Below are 21,645 nucleotides of genomic sequence, written 5' to 3'. Positions count from 1 at the left end.
AATGATCATGTAAATGTATGTATTGTCTCGAGTGTTAAGTAATATAAACCACACACCAGTAAACTGCCTCTCTTGATGAAGTGGTTTGTATTTTTCTTTGCCCATCAATTAATCTGCATATTTTTAATAATTTAAATGTCAGCTATATAATTATATTAATGATGTGGGTCTCTAAAGAAATCAATGGTCCGGTTTCATTTATAAATACAGACATCAAGAACCTCAAGGATGGCAGCAAATTACGTAATCTTTTGTGACAATAAAAATATCATTTATTGCAGATGTCTGACTAGGACTAGACAAACAAAATACTTCAACATAATTACACTACTCTTTTTCGATTGTACCATCTAGCCAGGGTAAAAATACATTATATTTTATCAACCATGTAATGAAAACAAATATGTGGTGTTATTCTGTAACGTTTTTGGCATTTGTTTTATTCAACCATGCATCTGTACCATAGTACAGCATACAGTACCATCTTTGTATGAAATAAGCATAATAAATACCACCAGTTTCAAAGATGACTTGGCCATTAATAATAAGTATTAGTTTTTACTAAATTCTATGAACGGGCACAAAGGAAAAGTGAACACATGAAGATAAATTTACAATATGATCTGGTTTTTGAAGCTTCTGCTGAGGTCTTTGTGTGGCAGGACGATAGAGTTGAGTATGATGACCTCAGATGGTATATTTACATTACAGCCTGAGGAGAAAGTGAGAGAGGACCGGTTTAAAATGTACACTAAATCTGTAGAAGCACAAACACTTTATGATAACATGCTTTAAAATTACCCAGAATTGTAATGGAGGGTGTTAATTTTCCATCTCTGAAGAGCGTCTCACTATCAATTTTAGCATATGGGTCATTAGGATTTGGGTCACTAGGGGTCCCTTCAACTCTGGCCCATTTGCCGATAGTGCTGTCCCATCCCACAATACTGTTCAACACACAGCTATGATCCTACAGGAGACACAAATGAAATTCAGGACATATAGCACATATAAATAACATAAAGATAAAGGGGTGGTTTCCTGGACAGGGTTTAAATGGATAGTTCACCCAAAAATTTCTAACTCTCATTATTTTACAAACTTGTATAAATGTCTTTGTTCTGATGAACACAAAGGAAGATATTTTAAGAAATGTTTGAAACCAACAGTTCGTGGACCCCATTTACTTTCATAGTATTCCTTTTGGAAGTTCTGACTTTTTATAATTGGGTCCCCAGTGCTTCTATCAACCTAGATAAATGAGAAAAAGATCAACCTAGTAACTTAGTTTTGGTAAACCATTCTCATCAAAGCACGTGAAAAAATAGCTCAATAAAATTTGGCTCCCCCTGTGATGTCAGAAGGGGATAATACCGCCCTTAATCTGCAATATCCAACCACGGCACTGCCACTTAGTGCAGAGATCAGCTCATTTGTATTTGAAAGGACACACCTAAAATGGCACATTTTTGCTCGCACCTACAGGTGTGGCAATTTGAACATGTTATAATAAATAATTTATATGGTATTTTGAGCTAAAACGTCACATATGTAGTCTGGGGACACCAAAGATTTATTTTTACGTTTTAAACAAGTTTTATGAAATGTCCCCTTTAAGATAGTCCCAGACTACAATGCTTATTTGAGATGTCTTAACTTTAAAACAGCTTGCACTGACATATCTTAAAATATATCAGTTCCCTTGTTTTGTCTCAAGATTCACATCATGTTTTTTGCAAGGTATGTTTGTGAAAACTACTAAAATGTAATAATATAACTAAGGCTTAGTCCAGGATTAATCTAAACTCTGTCCAGGAAACTGCCCCTAAGTGACTGTTATCTCACTGGCACACATGAACTCACCTGCAAAGTTGCACCATGAAGGATGATGGATTCTCTAACACGAACCCCTGCACCTATCGTTACTCCAGTACCTATGGACACGTTTGGACCTAACTGAGAGAAAAAATATAGCACAAATTGATCTGAAATTATAATCCAAATAATAAAACATACTAGTTTGGTTTCAGTCCAAATACGTGACCCAGTCTGTGAAAACCAATTAAATTCATTTTAGGTGATTTACCATTAAGCATTCTGTGAAAATATAACCTTGATATCTTTAATATTGACTAATACCAAAGTGAGAGTGAAATCTAAATTTGATGCTCCAAATCTCATAATTAGATTATGAGACTTCAGCCTGGATTTCACAAACACGGTCACATATATCTGGAATGCATGGGTGAGGAATAATTATATGTCTTCAAAAATAATAAAGAATATAAAGTAAGTATAAGTATACCACAGCAGTTGGATCGATGCTGGCAGTTGGATGTATATAAACATTTCCTACAATAAAAAAACACTATTATATATAGAAGAACTCTTTATAGTTTTTCCAAACTTTATACATTTTTATATTACTACCAAGTATTTACCCATGATCTTTGCTCCTCCATCTTTATTTGTAGCTAACCTCTCTGGATGAGTTTTATGGTACTGGTTAAGATACAAGCGGCTTGCATAGATTGCAGATCTGTCAGAAAGGTAAACGCATTACTTTTTTGCTTGTTTCTGCTTGAGTTTCCCCACAGTAATTCTCACTAATTGATAAGCGGCAATAAAATCAGCAAATGAGCATAATAAAGATTTTGACAAAAACTAACCCTGCAGATTTAATTTGACTCCAGAAACGGTCCGTTTTGTACACGTATAACTTGCCCTGGGCTGCCAGTGCAGTGAAGATGTCCTGTTCCAAGCGAATCACCTCTGCCCGATGCCAACCATTGGACTGCTCCTCTCTGACAACAAGACGAGTCATAAAAATTTTTCAAACATTAAAAATCAATTATTTTACACAGTAGTGCTGCTATAAAAATGACACTGATAGATATAAACATAGTTGGGAAGGAACATTTAAAAAGGTACTTTTGAAGGCAAATGCTGTGTTCAGGACATTCATTCAGAGTCATTTTTATTGGGAATCTGACTAAACAGCAGGAAAGATTTGATACTATTAAATTTAGAGGTGCACCGATACATCAGTCAATAATCGGTATCGGTCGCTAAAAGCAATATTACTTGGACGATAGTTAAAAAACAGCATGGCCCATATATCCTGTCAATTAAAAGCGAAATTGCAATGTGTATAGAAAATGTAAAGAAACTTCACCAGTTTAATGTTCAATATTAATGGTAAGTATATGAATAATAACATTTAGAAATGTAATCTTTAGAACTTGGTTAATGCAAGTTAATATAGCCACCAAACTATCAGTATTTGCAGATATCAGTCTAAATAATCGTCTATCCGTATTTGGTGAAAAAAAGGGGGAAGAGGGGCATCTGTAATACAATAGTTTAGTTCATTTTAACATCATCAGCAGAAAAGAAGTCATTTGAGAAGCAAAAACAGTGATAACATGTTAATGAAACAATATCAAACCATTATTTTTAATAATGGTGTTGATGAACATGCACTTTAAAGTAGGGATGCACCGATATCGATACTGGTATCGGGTATCTGCCTCGATACCACATTTTCTAAAGTACTCGTACTTGTTAATAGTCCCCCGATACCAGGGATCGATACCACGGTCTGAGAAATGTCTATGTTTGAGCGGCGTGTAAGGGGTTAATGCCTCTTGTGTTGTCCAAAGAGGCATAGTTTACAACAAACTGGAAAACTAGTCCCTTGATTTTTTGTTAAATTATATGACTAAAGCTGTTACCTGTAAATTTAAATCATGTTTTTTATTAAGTACTCGGTATCGGTATCGGCAAGTACTGAAATGCAAGTACTCGTACTCGTACTCGTATTCCAAAAAAGTGGTATCGATGCATCCCTACTTTAAAGCTAGGATCATTACAAAAGTAAACATAATATCATTTTATGTTGTCTTTAATGTTAAATATAAGATGTTATTGCTATTTTAAATAGGGATGCACCAATATATCGGCTTATAATTGGTATTTGCCATCAGCTGATTGTTTAAAAACAGGCAATGATCAGGGTAGATTACAGGGCTCCAGACTGCCACCAAATGGTGGCATTTTGGCACCAAAATTTGAGAGTGTGCCACTGAATTTTACATCCAGTCGCACATGTGCGACCAGTAAATTTGACCTTTTTTGTGATGTGACACTGAATTTGAAACAGCACATTGTACTTTCTGCATTTATCATCAAAGTATTTATTAGTAATACAGTGGAAATTAGTAGAAATGTGAATATTTGGTTAGCATGTTGATTTCTGGTGTGTGCCCCTTAATTCTCTGGTTTCGTCCCTAAACTTTTCAGTTGGGGGCCACTGTGCTCCTAGTGAAAAAAGTTAGTCTGGAGCCCTGGATTATATCATGGAAATCAAAAAACATCCAAACTCATGCTGTGTAATTATTGTGAAATAGATGGGTGACAACGACAACAAAATTGTCTGTCATCACACCACAACATGCTAACTGTTTATAAAGCTCAAATCCACATTAAACAACAGGTTCACTCACTTCAAGCATTTGCCCATCACTCTTGCTTTCTCTCATTCTACATCAGTACCAAACTAGAGGTTCACCCCACATTCAAACTTACCCATCATATGAATATCTGATGATGAAACAGGAAATGAAAGCAGACAGGAAGGAGATGGCAGGGGGAAAACAAATGAATAGAACCAAGGAAAGACACTGATGAAGTACAGTTTGCATGCATTTGAAATGTAGTACAGCATTTTCCCACTTACAACAACATATCCTGCTGGTTCTTCTGGAAAACCGCTCCGATGTGCTGAAATATCTCTGGTGTGAACAGGTATATTCCACAGTTGATAATGTCACTCACGAATGTGCTGGGTTTCTCTACATAATGCATGACCTGGGAAACACAACGTAGATAATTACTGTATGGATCGGGCATCCATTATCAGACCCAAAAGGAAATACTTTTCCTGTATTTTCTGCACCAATTTTAGAAAAAATCTGTGGAGTGAATGTAAATATGGTAATGTGTGTTGTTAAACTGAACTAAGTGTACAAGTCATATATTGGTGGCTGAATGCATAATTAATAAGCCTAAGCCATTTAGTAAAATCACAAGAGGTGATCGATGTGTAGCCCTGTAAATGATGGGTGTTCCAATTCGGCAAAGCTTTCTACAGAGCTCTGTGTAGCCCAACTAATCTCATTTGATTTTGTTTTTATTTATGATGAGAAAATACATCTATAAGAAAAATGTTATACCTGCTTGACACCTAAAGAGAATCGAAACACCACAGTGTAGTAAATTACTTATAATCCTAACATTTTAAATTGATGAATTTATTCAGCTAAGATAATTGAGAAGATTGCTAAACGGCACCTCCGTCAAAAATTAGATAATGATATAAACCAAATGCCCTCAGCACGTATTATACACGTTCATCAAATATTTTCGCTTCAAATCTGCTTAATACCGGCCTCAGACCATACAGAAATAGTTTTTTTTTTTTTTTTTGTGAGAATCCATTAAAGGAATATTCCATTTTCTTTAAAGAAAAATCCAGATAATTTACTCACCACAATGTCATCCAAAATGTTGATGTCTTTCTTTGTTCAGTCGATATGAAATTATGTTTTTTGAGGAAAACATTGCAGGATTTTTCTCATTTTAATGGACTTTAATAGACACCAACTATTAACACTTAATTCAACACTTAACAGGTTTTTCAACGGAGTTTCAAAGGACTATAAACCAGTGGTTCTTAACGTTATTCCTGGAGGCCCACTGCCCTGCATGTTTTGTATGTCTCTTTTATCTGGCAGACTCAGTTCAGTTCATTGAGATCTCTTCTAATGAGCTGATGATTTGAATCAGGTGTGTTAAATAAGGGAGACATACAAAATGTGCAGGGCAGTGGGCCTCCAGGAATAACGTTAAGAACCACTGCTATAAACGATCCCAAACGAGGCATAAGGGTCTTATCTAGCAAAACGATTGTCATTTTTGACAAGAAAAATACATATACACTTTTAAAGCACAACTTTTTGTTTAGGTCCGGTCCAGCGCGACCTAACGTAAATGCGTAGTGATGTAGGGAGGTCACGTGTTACATATATAAAACGCACATTTGCGGACCATTGTAAACAATAAACTGACACAAAGACATTAATTAGTATCAGTTGACATTCAACAACGTAGGAACGGTCCTCTTTCACCACACTTGTAAACACTGGGGCGGAGTTTCGCGTTCGTCCTCTGTGACCTCTTGACGTGATGACGTATTGCGTCGGGTCACGCTAGCACATGACGACCTGATCTAAACGAGAAGTTGTGCTTTAAAAGTGTATATTTGTTATTTTTATTGTCAAAAATGACAATCGTTTCACTAGATAAGACCCTTATGCCTCGTTTGGGATCGTTTAGAGTCCTTTGAAACTCCGTTGAAAAAACTGTTAAGTGTTGAGTTAAGTGTTAAGTGGTGGTGTCCATTAAAGTCCATTAAAATGAGAAAAATCATGCAATGTTTTCCTCAAAAAACATAATTTCTTCTTGACTGAACAAAGAAATACATCAACATTTTGGATGACATGGTGGTGAGTAAATTATCTGGATTTTTCTTTTAAGAAAATGGAATATTCCATTAAAGGATTAGTCCATTTTCTTAAAAGAAAATTCCATATAATTTACTCACCATCATGTCATCCAAAAATTTTGATGTCTTTTTTAATCAGTCGAGAAGAAATTTTGTTTTTTTAAGGAAAACATTCCAGGATTTTACTCATTTTATTGGGCTTATATGGACCACAACACGTAACATTTTAAATGCAGTTTAAAATTGCAGTTTCAAAGGACTCTAAACGATCCCAAACGAGGCATAAGGGTCTTATGTAGTGAAACGATTGTCATTTTTGACAAGAAAAAAAAATATGCATTTTTGAACCACAACTTCTCGTCTATCTCCGGTCCTGTGACGCACCAGGGTGACCTCACGTAATTGCGTTATGACGTGGAAAGGTCACGTGTTGCATATATGAAACGCACATTTGCCGACGATTTTAAACAATAAACTGACACAAAGACATTAATTAGTATCATTCCACATACAACAACGTCGGAACGGTCCTCTTTCTTCACACTTGTAAACACTGGGGCGTTTCGATACTTCATTCGTGACCTCTTGAAGTAATGACATATTGCGTGAGGTCGCGTTGGCGCATCACAGGATCAGAGATAGATGAGAAGTTGTGGTTTAAAAGTGCATATTTTCGTTTCACTAGAAAAGACCCTTATGCCTCGTTTGGGTTTGTTTAGAGTCTTTGAAACTGCAATTTTAAACTGTTAATTGTTGGGGCCCATTAAAGTCCATTAAATTTTGAAAAATCTTGGAATGTTTTCCTCAAAAATCATAATTTCTTCTTGACTGAACAAAGAAAGACATCAACATTTTGAATGAAATGGTGGTGAGTAAATTATCTGGATTTTTTTAAGAAAATTGACTAATCCTTTAAGAGTCTGAAAAAACATGGACATTTACAAAAAAACATGTCAGCACATGAAAGCACTTAAAGCTGTTCAAATGTAGACTGGAAGCTTACCTCATCAGTTTGCTCATTTTCAACAATACAGCCGTAGTTCAGGGACTGTTTCCTGTTGGCCTTAAACATTCAGAATTAGGTTAATAGTTTCTCAAGAACCACAACAACCTTCATGAATTGAATTGTAAGATGTAAACAAGCTCATACTCAATTGATACATTTTTACAAGGGGTCGAGGCTTAATATGCATTATGAACAGTATATGGCTGATAAAAGTATAAAAAAACAAGTGTCCTAACAGTGGTGCCGAGGATGACAAAACTGTAGGTGTCTCCGTGTTCCTTCTGGAAGTTCAGCATCTCTGGCAGAGGAAACTCTGAGCAGACGTCTGCATTCATGACAAAAAACGCCTCTGGGGCCCCTGACAAGATTTGATCTCTGAAATGGTAGATTCCTCCCCCTGTACCCAAGGCAGCGTACTCCTGCAGATATCTTGGGGGGGTCATAAAAAAAAATATTAATCAAAAGACACATTTAATTATCAAACAATAAATGCACAAAAAAGCTAAATAAGAGATGACCATATTAGCAAGTGTATCTCGAGCAATATTTAATATCCTTTAGTATGATATTTAAAGTACTTACCGTATTGATATTTTGAAATCTTGTTGGGCGCATGACAGAAATCTGTTAAGCTCTTCATTGGGCTGATAAAAACCAATCACTAGGATCTCCTTTAAATTTGGAAGCTATAGAAAAACAATCAAACATTAATCATTAACCTAGTGCAAAACTTTCCGCTAATACATTGTGTTAATATATCTATGGGATCAAAGCATATTCACCTTGGAGCAGGCCTCAATGTGATGCTGAAGCATTGGCACTCCAGCCACTGGAAACAGAGGTTTGGGTACCTCAAAAGACAGCGGGCGAAACCTGGTCCCTTTATAAGAAAGCACAAAACTCATGCAAGGTCCTCCAACAGACCATCTATATTATAGTATAGATGGCAATAAAGCATCCACATGCAGAAGTTACGTAAGATGTAATGTTATATAGACTCTCTATATTGTACTATAGACTGCTATAAAGCATCCACATGCAAGTCACACAAGATCTAATATTACACAGATCTTTTAAATCACAGGTTATTTCAATCTGGGGTCCGGGACACCATGGGTCCTCCAGGTTGTTCTAGGGGGTCCCTTGGTTTTATATCTTATTTCATTACATACATTCCAGAATTGTTTTTTTATATTTTGTTTTTTTATCTTTCTAGTTGTCCTTCTTATAGGTTGCTTTATCTCACGCACAGGGGTTTGTTAGGCAGTATTCTTTGACAAGCTATAAAACAAGATCTATTGTCATAGTTGCTGCAGTACAAATAAATTTGAATTGAAAATGTTTCTCTTTCTATACATAAAGTATTATTTTAAGCCTAGCTAACTGTGTTGCTATACATAAAATATGCAATTTTATATATTTTTTAGGTAAGAGGCCCCTTATAAAATGAGGGGGTCCTAAGCATCATAAAGTTTGAAAACCTCAGTTCTATACTATACTACAAGACTAGGTGAATCCTTTAAACTTGAATGATACTGTATATCAGTATACCATATGTTTCTCGAATTCATATGCATTTACTTACCCTTTTGAGGACCTCCAATAAGAATGACAGCCTTCAGCATTTTTGTTTTTTAAACGAGGTTGTAATTGTATAGATGTCAAAATTGATGTGTATGCAGTAAACAAGGCAGATGAGCAGCTGCCAGCTGGTAATGTTAAGTACACAAGACGCTTTGATGAATCGCTTTAATGCATAAATGTTCTTACATTGCTGCTGTAGCGTTCGAAAACATACTAAACACAAAAATTATATGTGCAAACTTTTAATTTCATATGTACACAATAAGCTTCACGTTAACAGAAGCATGAAATCAGCGGGCGACAGTGACTACTGCGGAAGTGACAGGCTGGATAAATTATTTCAAAATAAAAGTCAAACTTCAAGAAAAAAAATCTTATATTGGATATTATATTGGTCTTCATGCTTCTGCACAATTATAAGAAAGTGGGATTTATGTTAGACTCATAAGTTTTCACCTCTACAACATATGAAATAATATTGTCCTTGTAATTTCTTTCCTGACTTTATGTATATGAACTTGGCATACGTTCAATTCATGTTAGGAACAATAAACATTAGAAAACAAAAATGCAGATATTTTTCACACATATTGTAATGCAAGAAGTCATGACTTATTCAATCAATTATTAAAATATCAATTAAAAATCATTTCAATCAATTTTCACATAAGCTGCTTTAACTTTTTATAACTCAATACTTAAAATAGTAAGTTGAAATGATTTGTAAATCCAGTTTGATTATACTTAAAAATATAAGATAAGACCTATTGATATTTGCATCACTGTAAATACATCAATCAGTCATTTCTTTAGAATTAGGAAACATGCATTAGTGTGGGTGGGTCATTTTATGTTTTAGCGCCGTCTGTTGGTCTACAATCTTACTACAAAACTAATAATAAAGATGACAAGAACAATACAAATATCTGACCAGATCAGCACATGACGGTAAATTTGCATTGTTATGTAATTTGGTCAAATTCAATTAAAACTAATTGAAGCAATAGTGATTTGAGTGTAAAGCACACACCGTAGTAACTAGAGACGTGGCTCCTCCAAATGTAGTTCGCTTCATTTCCAAAGTACGTTGCTTAGTTACAGCCAATCAAAAAGCACCTCACTGCATTCAACAGCTGACTTGTGTAGTAGAGGACGACGACAACTCTGCACTTTAATGTCGTAGATAAATTGCGTAGTTTAATTTCTTATTCCCGTTGTTGTGGTGACAGAAACTTGGTAAGAGAAAGAGCTTGTGTATTTAGTTTATTTCCAATAATAATTATCATGCTTGCTGATGTAAGTATCAAAATATTCATACAGTCTTTATTTAAAATAAACTGTAATGTACATTTATATTATTGCATTTTTATATGAATGTTGCAGTAGTTTTTATTCATACGGTTTTGTTTTACTTTTATTTATATATTGTTTATTTATAAGCCTATATATATTTATATGAATGTGGCACTTCACTAACTTCCCCTATGCTATTTAAACGGATGCTGCAACTATTTGGATACTGAGCATATTTTCATTAAGGTTATGAAAGATGCACTGTATTACTTGGTACGCTAAGCTAGGCGTTATTTATTTTATGTTAATAGTTTTTATTTATTATTAATATTTTCCGAAATTTATAGTAATAGTAAATGTATTATTATTCCAATGTATTATTATTAAATTTATCATTATTATTAGCAAAATATTGTTAGTATTATTCCATTACTCCAGTAAATTGACTAACTCTACAGTAAATCAAAAATATATTTGATCATCTTCAGTGTAGTCAGTGTTTTATCATGCAGCTTCTTGAGTTCTCACCCTGAGATGCTTTTTAAACAATTTTGAAAGAGTTCACATTTATTCTGCATGTGTTTGAATGTGTTTTTAAGATTATGACAAAGATTTCAGTCAAAGTTACGCTAAACCGTTAAACGCTGGTGTAATCACATTATAGGTATGAGACTACTAGCAGAATGATTTTACAAGATTTTTTGTATAATGACAGTTGTATGAACAAAGAAATTAGCAATGCAAAAGTCATGGCTTCGATTTCAGGGAACACTGAATTCTGGGAATTTTTTTTAGATTGTAATGCACTGCAAGTTGCTTTGGATTAAAGCGTCTGCCAAATGCATGATAAAAGTAAATCAAATGTACAAATCTTGGGTTTCCAGGACCATCACAATGTTTAAGTCAGATCTCCCTCCAACTTATGAAGAGTCGAGGCAGCAGGCATATGGTCAACAGCAGCACAGCAACTATCCATACCCTCCATATGGATATCCAGCTCAGACAGGGGTGTACCCTGGTCCAGGGCAGCCTGGCATACACCCCCAGTCTGGGCTTTGGCAGGGTCCTGGATACTCCTCACCAGCAATGCCAGCTTTCATAACACAAGGAATGTGTTCACCCAATCCTAGTAAGTCTTAATGCTCGTGTGATTTCTTTATTTTTATAAATTACTGTAATTTGTATGTTTGTATTTTTATTACTTTTGAGGATCTGTTCAAATAACACTGATACGTTTCTAGCAGCCACTGTATATAACACATTTATGTCTGTGTTTGTTTTTGCCTATTTATCATTTGGTTGTAGGTGATACAATGGGCATCTCATCATCTGGCATGTGGGACAGCATGAGTGTTCGACATGCCTTCATAAGAAAGGTCAGAGTATAGGCTACCTCTGTGTCTTACCTCTATAACCTCTGTATCTTGGGGGTTAATACAGTAAATGTCATATATTAATTAACATTACATCAACTATCTATTCAAATAAAAATGTAAAAAGATATCTTAAAAGTCATGAGAAAATGAGCTTAAAATAAAGGTTTTGTTCTTCTTAACATTGTGTTTTTTAACAGGTCTACCTTATTTTAGCTGCCCAACTATTTATCACTGCCTCAATCATTGCAGTGTTTGTATTTGTGTGAGTATAATAAATAAAAACAAACACATTGACTGGATATTGAATATAATTTCTACATTTTAAATACTGATTTGTCTGCAATGTCTGTTTACCCTTCATATACAGTGAGCCTGTGCGTCTTTTTGTGATCCAAAATCCTGCCATTTATTGGGCATCATTGTGAGCTATACTATACTACACTATTCTACACTACACTACTATGCTATAGTACACTACACTAAATTACAGTTTGTTCAAGATTCATACCGAAGTAACAATAAAGTGTTTTTTACAGCCCGGTGTATCTTGTTACTTATCTTACGCTGGTTTGCTGTGAAGGACCAAGGTGAGTTCATAACCTTTTATTACAGTCAGTTTGACATTTACAAGATTATGAAAAATCTTTCTCTGTTTTTAGGAGACGTCACCCATGGAATTTAATACTCCTCTTTATTTTTGTAAGTAATAACCGCAGTTAATATGTTTCCAAAAGGTATAGATTTTAAATGTTGAATGATCTGAGTTTTTTAAATTCAACATTTGTATGTATAAAACTGAAGGTCAATCTTAGATCTGTATGATCTGCTGTTTGCACCACTGAAGACATAGTTGAATCACTACTTATTTACTTTATATTGAAATCCATTACAGACTGCTATATGTGCCATTTCAAAGCTTGCACATATGGCGCTTATGGAGAAATATTGCAGGAATACACTAAAATGTCTGGGTTATTTTTGTCCCATAATGGGTAAAAATTGGACAGAACACATGTAGGGTTAAAAATGACTCCGTGCTGGGTTAAAAATGTTGGGTTATTGTTATGCAACTATGATGCATGTAACAACCCAGCAGTTGGGTTAAAACAAGCCAGCATTGGGTATAACCCAGCGGTGTGTTCTGTCCAATATTTACCCATTATGGGTCAAAAATAACCCAGATATTTGTGAATTTTTTTTCAATTCAATTTTGATTCATTTTAATTCATTTTCAAATTCAATTATTTTTAGTACATTTAATGGTATTCTGTATCTTGTATGTTACCCTCATTCAAATCTGTTCAAATGCAGACATTTTAAGAGCACCTATTATGTCTATTTGTATAAAATTATTATAAGTATTTATAAGTGTGCCCAGAATGTGTCTTTAAAGTTTCAGCTCAAAATACCCCACAGACATTTCTTGCAGCATGCCCCTATGCTTTCATGTCTGTACCTTTAAATGCAAATGAGCTTCAGTTAAAACTGTTGATTCCTGTGAATACGGTCTGAGAAAATAGTATCTTACTATTGAGATATGGCGAACAGCGTACAACTTCCTGACGGTTAAAACTGTGGTAATGCAGGACTTTCAGTCAGTGGCTGTGGGTGGGGCTTCATCAGTGTGACATCACATTAACAAGATAATGAAAAAGAGACTGCTTTGGTTTAATGTGGACTAAAAAAGAAGAAGTGGATGGATTTTTTCATTGTATGGTTGATGTATTCACACATTTATGTGCAAATGTCTTGTAAAAGTAGATTTTGCATAATAGGTGCCCTTTAAAATTCTCAATTCAATATGACAAACAATCCTGGTAATTACAAAAGCATCAATGTGTTTTACAAACCATACATTTGAATTCTTCCCATCAGACCCTTGCCTTGTCTTTCATGACAGGAACCATTTCAAGGTGAGGTTAATTTATAAACATCAATATTGATATGCTTGGCTTTAAACATCAGAACTGCTCATCATGTAGTTTCTCTGTCTGAAATTATTTACAGTTATTTTGACACTAAAGCAGTGTTCCTGGCTCTTGGGATTACAGCAATAGTGTGTGTAATTGTCACAGTCTTCTGTTTTCAGACCAAGGTAAGACCAGAACCCACAGGCTCTGATGGACCGACTAACTATGAATGTGACTTTGTTGCCAGTGTAAAATAAACCCATTGTATTTGATTACAATGATCGTCTGTCTCGTTTTAAACATTCATGCCTTGCTGGTAAATGTCTTGCGTGTCGCTGAGACAATACCTTTTGTTTTTTCGTGCCCTGCTTTTTTGTGAGGAAATATAAACAGATCTGGATATGTAATATATTTATGAAATGTAACTTATTTGAATTATTTTGTACATTATGCAACTGATGACTTTCAATGAACAAAGTAAACATAACCTATTTTTCTCATGTTTAATGTGTACAGGTTGATTTCACCTCTTGTAATGGTCTTCTATGCGTTTTGTGTGTGGTTCTCCTGGTAACTGGCATTATAACATCAATTGTACTCTCCTTTCAGTATGTAAGTACATTCATTTTTGACTTAATAAGTTTTCCAATTCAAGAAATACACATTTTGAAGATATCAGGACAAAGTATTGTTCTACATAAATCAATATATCCATGTATCAGGTACCTTGGCTGCACATGCTGTACGGTGCTTTTGGAGCAATAGTCTTTACATTGGTGAGTTCACAAATGATGGTTTAATGTTGTAATTATTTTAACTATTAAAACTTTACACATATTGGTTACCCTTGTTTTTATAGTTTTTGGCTTACCACACCCAGCTGCTCATTGGAAATCGAGCAAACACCATCAGTCCTGAGGAATATGTCTTCGGTGCTCTTTCGCTCTACGTTGACATTGTCCAAATCTTTATCTTCCTTCTTCACATCACAGGAAGTTCTTCCGAGTAAACCCTTGGTTTTTGTTTTAAGTGATATTGATCTTTAAGCTTTTTGACCTCTTACCTCATAGTGCATGAATGATAAAATGTATCTTCATCAGTGGTGTGCATATCCAATATCACTTTATTGATTATAATGCATTATTACAATGTTATTTTGTGTTATGTTGCTCAAACTTTTCAACATTGACTGGTAAACTTTACTTGCCTTTATGTACACTTTATTATTTATGTTCCATCTGTTTGTTTTAAAGGAACTAATGTAAGTGTGTGTATACTAAGATTGATAAGATGATTTTTCTAATGTAAATGATGTTGCATATATTTTTATTAACCAGAAGCAAAATAAAATGGGGACACTATCAGCAAGCTGTCAGATTTAAAATAAGTTACCCATGAGAGAACAATTTTAAAATACGTAATCCTACCTCAGCTTAATATGGAGGCTAATATAAGTAGGCCATTAATATGCAAACACTGTAAAGGAATGGACACGTTGGCGAAACGTTTGAGGCTATAACTGCAAGCTCAACTAAAATTGGACATATTTTAAAACTTCATACAAACCATAAAACGCTATTGTCATGACTTAACTCAATTACTTAATTAATCTAACAAAAAAAATCATTAAATTCAATACTGAGCCTGCATGAACTTTAGAATCCCGCCAAGTCTGAACTCAACTAAACCTGAACCAAATAAATATTGCATGTCTGAAAAATAACATTAATATGAGTATAGACAGAAATGGAAAGTAATGTCATTGTTTGCATGTATTATTCTCAGTGTTCTTCTGTTATTCAGCCCTGCAGCTCACCTCCGAGTTTCAGATCAGAAATGATGCATTCACGATGGGATACATTTGCATGTTTTAGCAATTTAATCGAGTATGAATAGAAATGCTGCTCTCAGTCACATTGTGTTTGTTTATATGTTTTCCCATTGGAGTCTGGGTAATACTGACACATGGTGGGATTCGCGATCGCAGGAAAAATCTAAGCACGTTGAGGAACACATTAACATTTACTCAGAAACGTAGCTGCTTCAGGCTGCTGCATTGGCCTCATTTACAGTCACTGTGGACCACATACTTATTATAAAAACTAAGATGCTGATACATCACCAGAAGTGATGTCATTGAGAAGTCAGAACTTTGTGTAAAATACTGATTAGTTCAAAGATGTTCAGATGTGTATGATCAAGTTCACTTTAAGGTGAATGTGCTATATTATAACATCTAAATAATTTGCTTAAAACAAATTTGCTTTCATTTGTTGGTTACAGAACTATTAAACCAATAATGGATTATTCTAAAAATAATTTTGACAAACTACATATCGTTCATATTTCAAAACCTTTGTGTAGTAAGTAATTATAATGCAGTGACAGTAATGTATTCGTTTGTGACAACAGTTTGCAGCAAATCTATGACACCTAGTGACCTTTGTTGGTAAAACCACTTAAAGTGTGACAACCATTTTGGTGCTTTTTAGTTGAATTTTTGATCAAAACTGATTGAGGCTTACGGCTTTATTTTTTTAGCATTTTGAGCATAAAACATTTTTATTTTAAAATATAAAAATATACTTCATTTCATTATTTGTATTTATTAAAATAAACTGTTACAACCATTTTTTATTTTATATTAACAATTACAAACTTTTTTACAACTAAAACCTCTACTACCTCCAAAAACATCCACTTGTGCTGTTTGAGTGTGGTGTTTTTTTTTTAAGTTAAGTACAGCTACAGTATTAATGTATAGAGATAAACGCTCTGTTTTTGGACAAACTTTTAAAGGAAAAAACCTCATGTTTTAGTTATATTATTAGATTTTATTGTAGATGTGCTGTTACTTGTTAAACTTCTCAAGAAACTTCTCAAGATCAGTAGAAAAAAGCTAGACATACAAGTATGGTTTTAATAAATTAGCATTGATCTGCATGTAAGTACATCTGCATCATAAAACACAGAATCCCTTTTCTCTTGATTATATTCCTCTAAAACCCTGCTGTATTATAGATCGGTGAGAAGTATTACAAAAGTAAATAAACGTTGTTTGGTTAATCCCAGTGGCACGTCCACATTCTGGCACATCTAAATGACTACGACTGGGTGTCTATGTTGTATTGTGTCAGTCTGGATGAGAGACGAGAGGCTGTCCAGGTTCTTTAATCTTTAAGGGGTCAGGCGTTTGGGGTCACGGGGGAACATGGAGGTCTGGCGTACGTTATGTAAGCCAAGGTACAGCATGGTCACCCTCTCCAGACCTGTGAGATGGGAGAACAAGTTTCAACATTATGCATGATATTTGAAAATAAGTTTTCAAAACCTTGAAATGGAATCAATTTTAGGTTTATTTCATTAGACTTAAAGATTCAGAAACATAAAATGTGTGTTACCTATGCCACCACCAGCATGAGGAGGGGCACCGTACCGGAACGAATCAATGTAGGCCTTGATCTTCTCCAGGTCTGGAACAAAAACAAAATGTGAATCATCTATTGGATTTCAGACATTAGTAAGTCATTCATATATACAGATGAAGTACAGAGCGTTGAGTGTTTAGCTCTGTTCTGTTGTATGCAAGGAATCACAGGCACTGTTACACTGCCTATACACCAAATTAGGGATGGGCACGAGTAATCGATTGACCGAGTACTCGAACATGGCCCGAAAATCGATCACGAAAAGATTTTTGGATATCTAGTTAGTGTTACAAGCGCCTGTGGTAGAAAAGACTGGGTGCATGTTTGACGTTGTGCTTGATGTCGACGTAAGCTGTGCAGACCTGCGTATGACATCAGTACCATGCATGATTCAAAAGCTTCCTATGCGCACTCTCGCTGGCTGCGGCAAGGGCGCTGATCTGCGCAATGCTGTCAAGCCACATCACTGAATTTTGCATTTTGTGCAGATAGATGCACATTGTATAATACATTTTTGTTATATAAAGCTTAAGATTATATATAGATTGTATAGTGTGTCATATAGAAATCGCTTCAGTTTGTGTTTATTAAGCCTTTAGTTTCACTTCATCGCGCAGCTATTCCTGTTAGAGGTTTCTGTTAAAAACAATTAATTCAGCAATAATCTAGTATGTGTTCATTTTTCTGTCATAGTTTCTTCAAAATTAAGTTTTATTTGAGTTTTTTTAATAAAAATATTTTATTTTCACCATGACACATGGCCCCTTTGATTTCCCCACCCCCAGTTAATCGAGTACTCGTTTTTCAGACCTATAGATTAATCGAAATGAAAAAATTACATGCACATCCCTACAACAAATGCAAAGCATCACGTTCCTCGCACTAGATTACTTGCGACACTCAACTTTGTTTCAAGCGAAGTTTTTTTTTTACTAACACGAAGATGCATTTGAGGCGAATAGTATGGAAGTAAATCTGTGCCGTTGGAATTTGAGTTCTAATTCTCAGCACTGAATTCTTTTACATCGAATTTTTAACACAGAATTTTATTTTGCATCTAAATCAGACTTTGAATTTTAAAAGCCATCGAATTTCTATAAAACAACTTCTTTTTCAGTGGTTATCTTCTCTCCCGGTGGCTCACAGGCTAGTAAAGTGTCCATCGAATAAACGTTGTATGTCATCCAGGTACTTCTCCGCCTACTGTTTTTCAAATGATATGAAATCGGACATACTACTCGCCTCGCCTGCGTTTTCGAACACAGCCTAGGTTTTGAAAGACAGTTATTGTGTACTGAGCTATTGTTACCGATGCCATGGTGCATTGCCCTTTCAGTCAGCAGCTGGGCATCGTGGACTCTCTGGGCTCCAGACAGGATCTCTTCTCCTCTCATAAACATGTCATAAGAGTTTGAGTATTTCTGCAGGGGGAGGAAGAGGTTTGTTATGAAGTATATGTAGCATCTGAAGACTTTGGGTTTAGGTTCTTAAAACACTTACAGGATTGTTGGGGTCAGGCATGGTGTAGAACGGCCTCACTGCCAGGGGGTATTTATCCAGCACATAGAAGTCAGTATCATACTAAATAAACACACACACAAGCAAGGTGTATTTAAATTAAAGGAGACTATATTTTTGCATGTTTGTAGAATATAGATTACATTTACAGTAGTGGCAGAAAGTGATGTTCAATTGATATGTTTGCTCTTTATTCAAATATTTTAATAAAGATGGATTATAAAATATGTATGCATTGGTGTGTTTGGGGAATAAACTGAAGCTCAGCTTTGAGAAGAGTTTATGGAGGCTTGGCAAGAAATTACAAACAGCAAATGTGCAAAATTTATAAAGGCATAGCCAGGACAATGACTACAAAATATATCCAACAAAAGAGGAACAACAAATATTAATAACAGATAAAACTATAGTCAATGCATAATTTATTATTTATTTGCTTTTGTTTTTGTATGCATTTTTTTTGTATATTCAAAGATTGTGTGGTTTTCCTTTACAATAATCTGTTAAATTGTTCTTGAGTTTACATAGAAGGTATGTAAACTTTATTAAGTGCAAAAAATATCCAGAAATGTTTTACATGTCCATTTACAACCCTTGGATTTGTCCTTTGAATGAAATGGTCTATTTTTGCCCTATTTTAAATGGTCATGAATAATAATAATGAGCTCTGCTCTGATTGGCTCCAAATTATTTGTGATTTGTCCATTTATTACTTTGAACCTCATATTTAGATGGTTTAATCTAAACTGATGGGACATTAATAGCAAATATTGTAAAACAATTTGGCCACTTTTGTATTAACAGTTATTGCACCAAAACCTGTTGTACAAACAAATCCTTTTTTAGATGATCAGAGTGGACAAGGAGAAAGCTTTGTATTAGAAAAATCGGAGTATGTCTAACTTAAAAAAAATCAAAATTCATTCATTAAATTTTGACCTTATCTGACCTGCAGTCGATGTTTCAAAGTGGTACACAAACATTACACAAGCAATTCTTTTCAAAAGATGTATTTTACCTTCTCCTTTACAAGACGTCCGAGCAGTTTTTCATTAGGTGTGCTGAGGAAGACCCAAATAAATATTTAAGGCATATAACACAGTCTGTAACAAATGCACCGTCAACTCAAAATTCTCAAGGTTTTGTCAAAAAGCGCCACAACTTACCTTAAATCATCTTCATCTCCCATTTCCACCCCAGCAGCTTTGAGCATGGCCACAGCCTCCTGAAACTCCAGCCTCAGCGTGGGCTCCAGAAACTTGAAGGGCTCACTGGGGTATTGCTTATTCACGGTCTGGATCTCTGTCTGGAACCTGTGGTGTGCATCAACATCACAGGAGTTAGGATAAGAAAGAATATATATGTCTAGAATAAAAATAAATGTATGTCTGAATAAATGACTGAAAATTAGCATAAAACGGGGTGCATTTCCAACATGGTCAAGCTCCAAAAAGTACAGAAAAGTACCATAACTCTAGCAACATACTTAATACAAATACCATACAAGTCTCAAGCTGTATAATGCAATTGTTGTTATAAAGTCATATGAGAGAAACAAACCGTAATTTCAACATTTATGTATTTGGGTCAAAGACGTGACGCCAGTTATTTTTCTGTATGGTTCAATTAAATGAACAAGGGTTAAAATTTCTAAATAAATTTATAGATTACTTGCATACATTCTTTTTTGAGGACCAAGTCTAAGTTTTCTGGGTTTATTTTCATTTTAAAAGAATATTTGGGGGATAATTGCAAAAATGTCAATGTGGTGTAACCGGTCCGTGTCAATTGGTGTAACTAATATTTTTTAAATGAAAATAAAAATATTTTCATAAAAAAGTGGAATAAAATATAGTCTAGTTTAGTGTAATATGATTTTTTTACATACTTGTTTATATCATTTGTCAAAGATTATTTCGAAATCAGAGCTGTTTTCAGCATATATCAGGACAAATATTACAAAAATGCATTCAAATTTCTAATAAAATTCAGTAATAACTAATCAAATGCATTTTCGTGTGATATTTTAAAATGACTTTTTATTATTACGCGTACATGCCATCAAGGTGGATAAAATATGTAATTTTTTTCATTCTTTGGCGCAATTGGCAGTTACACAATTTGACATTTTCAGGTCCATTCAGTCTTAACTTTCAAGAAAATGGTGCAAATGTGATTTTTTTATTGCATAAAATCAACATAAATACACTATGTGCATTGAAATATACCTCATGCATGCTTTTAAAACAAGTTTATGAAAAGATTTTCGAATTTCTCATCTTGCCAAACCATTTTTGTCCCTTACCCATTTTAAAGTTATATTTTAATATACATATATAAACATATATTTTATATACTTATAGTAATTTTGTAACAGATGTGGGTTACAATAAAACTGTCATTATAAAAAGGCTGTGTGAAGACTCTTCAATATTTTCTTTTTTGGTGTTCCTGTAGCTCAATTGGAAGAGCATTGTGTTAATACCGCAACGGTCACGGGTTCAGTTCCGAGGGAACACACATAAGGATAAATGTAAACCTTGTAATGCACTGTAAGTAGCTTTGTACAAAAGTGTCTGTCAAATGCATAAATGCAAATGTGTTGCACAAAAAATAATATTAGCATACAAGTTTACAATTATAAAATAAATACAATTGATTTTAATCTTAGTTTTTATGGGCAGTTTCCCGGACAGGATTTAGATTAATCCAGGAATAGGCCTTGGTTATATTAGGACATTTAAATAGTTTTTACAAATAAACCTTACAAATAATAATACTGGTGTGCATCTTGAGACAAACAAATGGCGCTGATATAAGAAAAGTCAGACCAAGGTGTTTTAACCACAAAGCAATCCACAACTTCTGGTACCTGCATACCACTAGATGGCAGTAAATATCCTCACTTTGATAACACACAATAACCCACTGCCATTTCTTCCACTTGAATAAATAACATCAGAAT

General features: G+C 34.5%; 3 protein-coding genes across 4 annotated transcripts in view; 1 reads left to right on the top strand and 2 right to left on the bottom strand.

Moving 5' to 3' along the window:
* Positions 1 to 343: 343 nt before the first annotated feature.
* Positions 344 to 9,467, bottom strand: gmppaa (GDP-mannose pyrophosphorylase Aa). The gene is made up of 12 exons (XM_065249047.2): positions 9,157 to 9,467; positions 8,354 to 8,451; positions 8,154 to 8,257; positions 7,808 to 8,000; positions 7,569 to 7,628; positions 4,739 to 4,869; positions 2,670 to 2,804; positions 2,442 to 2,539; positions 2,306 to 2,352; positions 1,864 to 1,956; positions 802 to 970; positions 344 to 712 (listed from the first exon to the last, which is right to left on the bottom strand). Exons 1-12 carry the CDS (start codon positions 9,194 to 9,196, stop codon positions 612 to 614), a joined length of 1,269 nt encoding a protein of 422 aa, XP_065105119.1. The 5' UTR covers positions 9,197 to 9,467; the 3' UTR covers positions 344 to 611.
* An 803-nt stretch (positions 9,468 to 10,270) lies between these two features.
* On the top strand, positions 10,271 to 15,984 carry LOC135782480 (protein lifeguard 3). Of its 2 annotated transcripts, none has more exons than XM_065292803.2 (12): positions 10,271 to 10,391; positions 11,333 to 11,577; positions 11,754 to 11,824; positions 12,022 to 12,086; positions 12,192 to 12,245; positions 12,361 to 12,411; positions 12,484 to 12,523; positions 13,700 to 13,737; positions 13,832 to 13,919; positions 14,251 to 14,346; positions 14,457 to 14,510; positions 14,594 to 15,984. In XM_065292803.2, exons 2-12 carry the CDS (start codon positions 11,343 to 11,345, stop codon positions 14,741 to 14,743), a joined length of 942 nt encoding a protein of 313 aa, XP_065148875.2. In that variant the 5' UTR covers positions 10,271 to 10,391; positions 11,333 to 11,342; the 3' UTR covers positions 14,744 to 15,984. The 2 variants fall into 2 exon arrangements, with proteins under 2 accessions (XP_065148875.2, XP_073668038.1); XM_073811937.1 differs by having other exon boundaries at positions 10,316 to 10,451.
* Positions 15,985 to 16,634: 650 nt separating this feature from the next.
* The window catches only part of dars1 (aspartyl-tRNA synthetase 1), a 47,435-nt gene continuing 42,424 nt past the window's right edge, over positions 16,635 to 21,645 (bottom strand). Inside the window, exons 13-18 of the mRNA XM_065249045.1 lie at positions 19,847 to 19,993; positions 19,699 to 19,741; positions 18,663 to 18,743; positions 18,472 to 18,583; positions 17,136 to 17,207; positions 16,635 to 17,003 (exon numbers count right to left, since the gene is read on the bottom strand). Of these exons, the coding sequence (XP_065105117.1) occupies positions 16,912 to 17,003; positions 17,136 to 17,207; positions 18,472 to 18,583; positions 18,663 to 18,743; positions 19,699 to 19,741; positions 19,847 to 19,993 (547 nt within the window). The 3' untranslated portion in view covers positions 16,635 to 16,911. The remainder of the gene's footprint in view (positions 17,004 to 17,135; positions 17,208 to 18,471; positions 18,584 to 18,662; positions 18,744 to 19,698; positions 19,742 to 19,846; positions 19,994 to 21,645) is intronic.

Source organism: Paramisgurnus dabryanus, chromosome 15 (assembly GCF_030506205.2).
Source record: "Paramisgurnus dabryanus chromosome 15, PD_genome_1.1, whole genome shotgun sequence".
Lineage (NCBI taxonomy): Eukaryota > Metazoa > Chordata > Actinopteri > Cypriniformes > Cobitidae > Paramisgurnus > Paramisgurnus dabryanus.
Note: the sequence above shows the minus strand (reverse complement) of the source record. Positions and strands in the feature narration are given on the sequence as shown.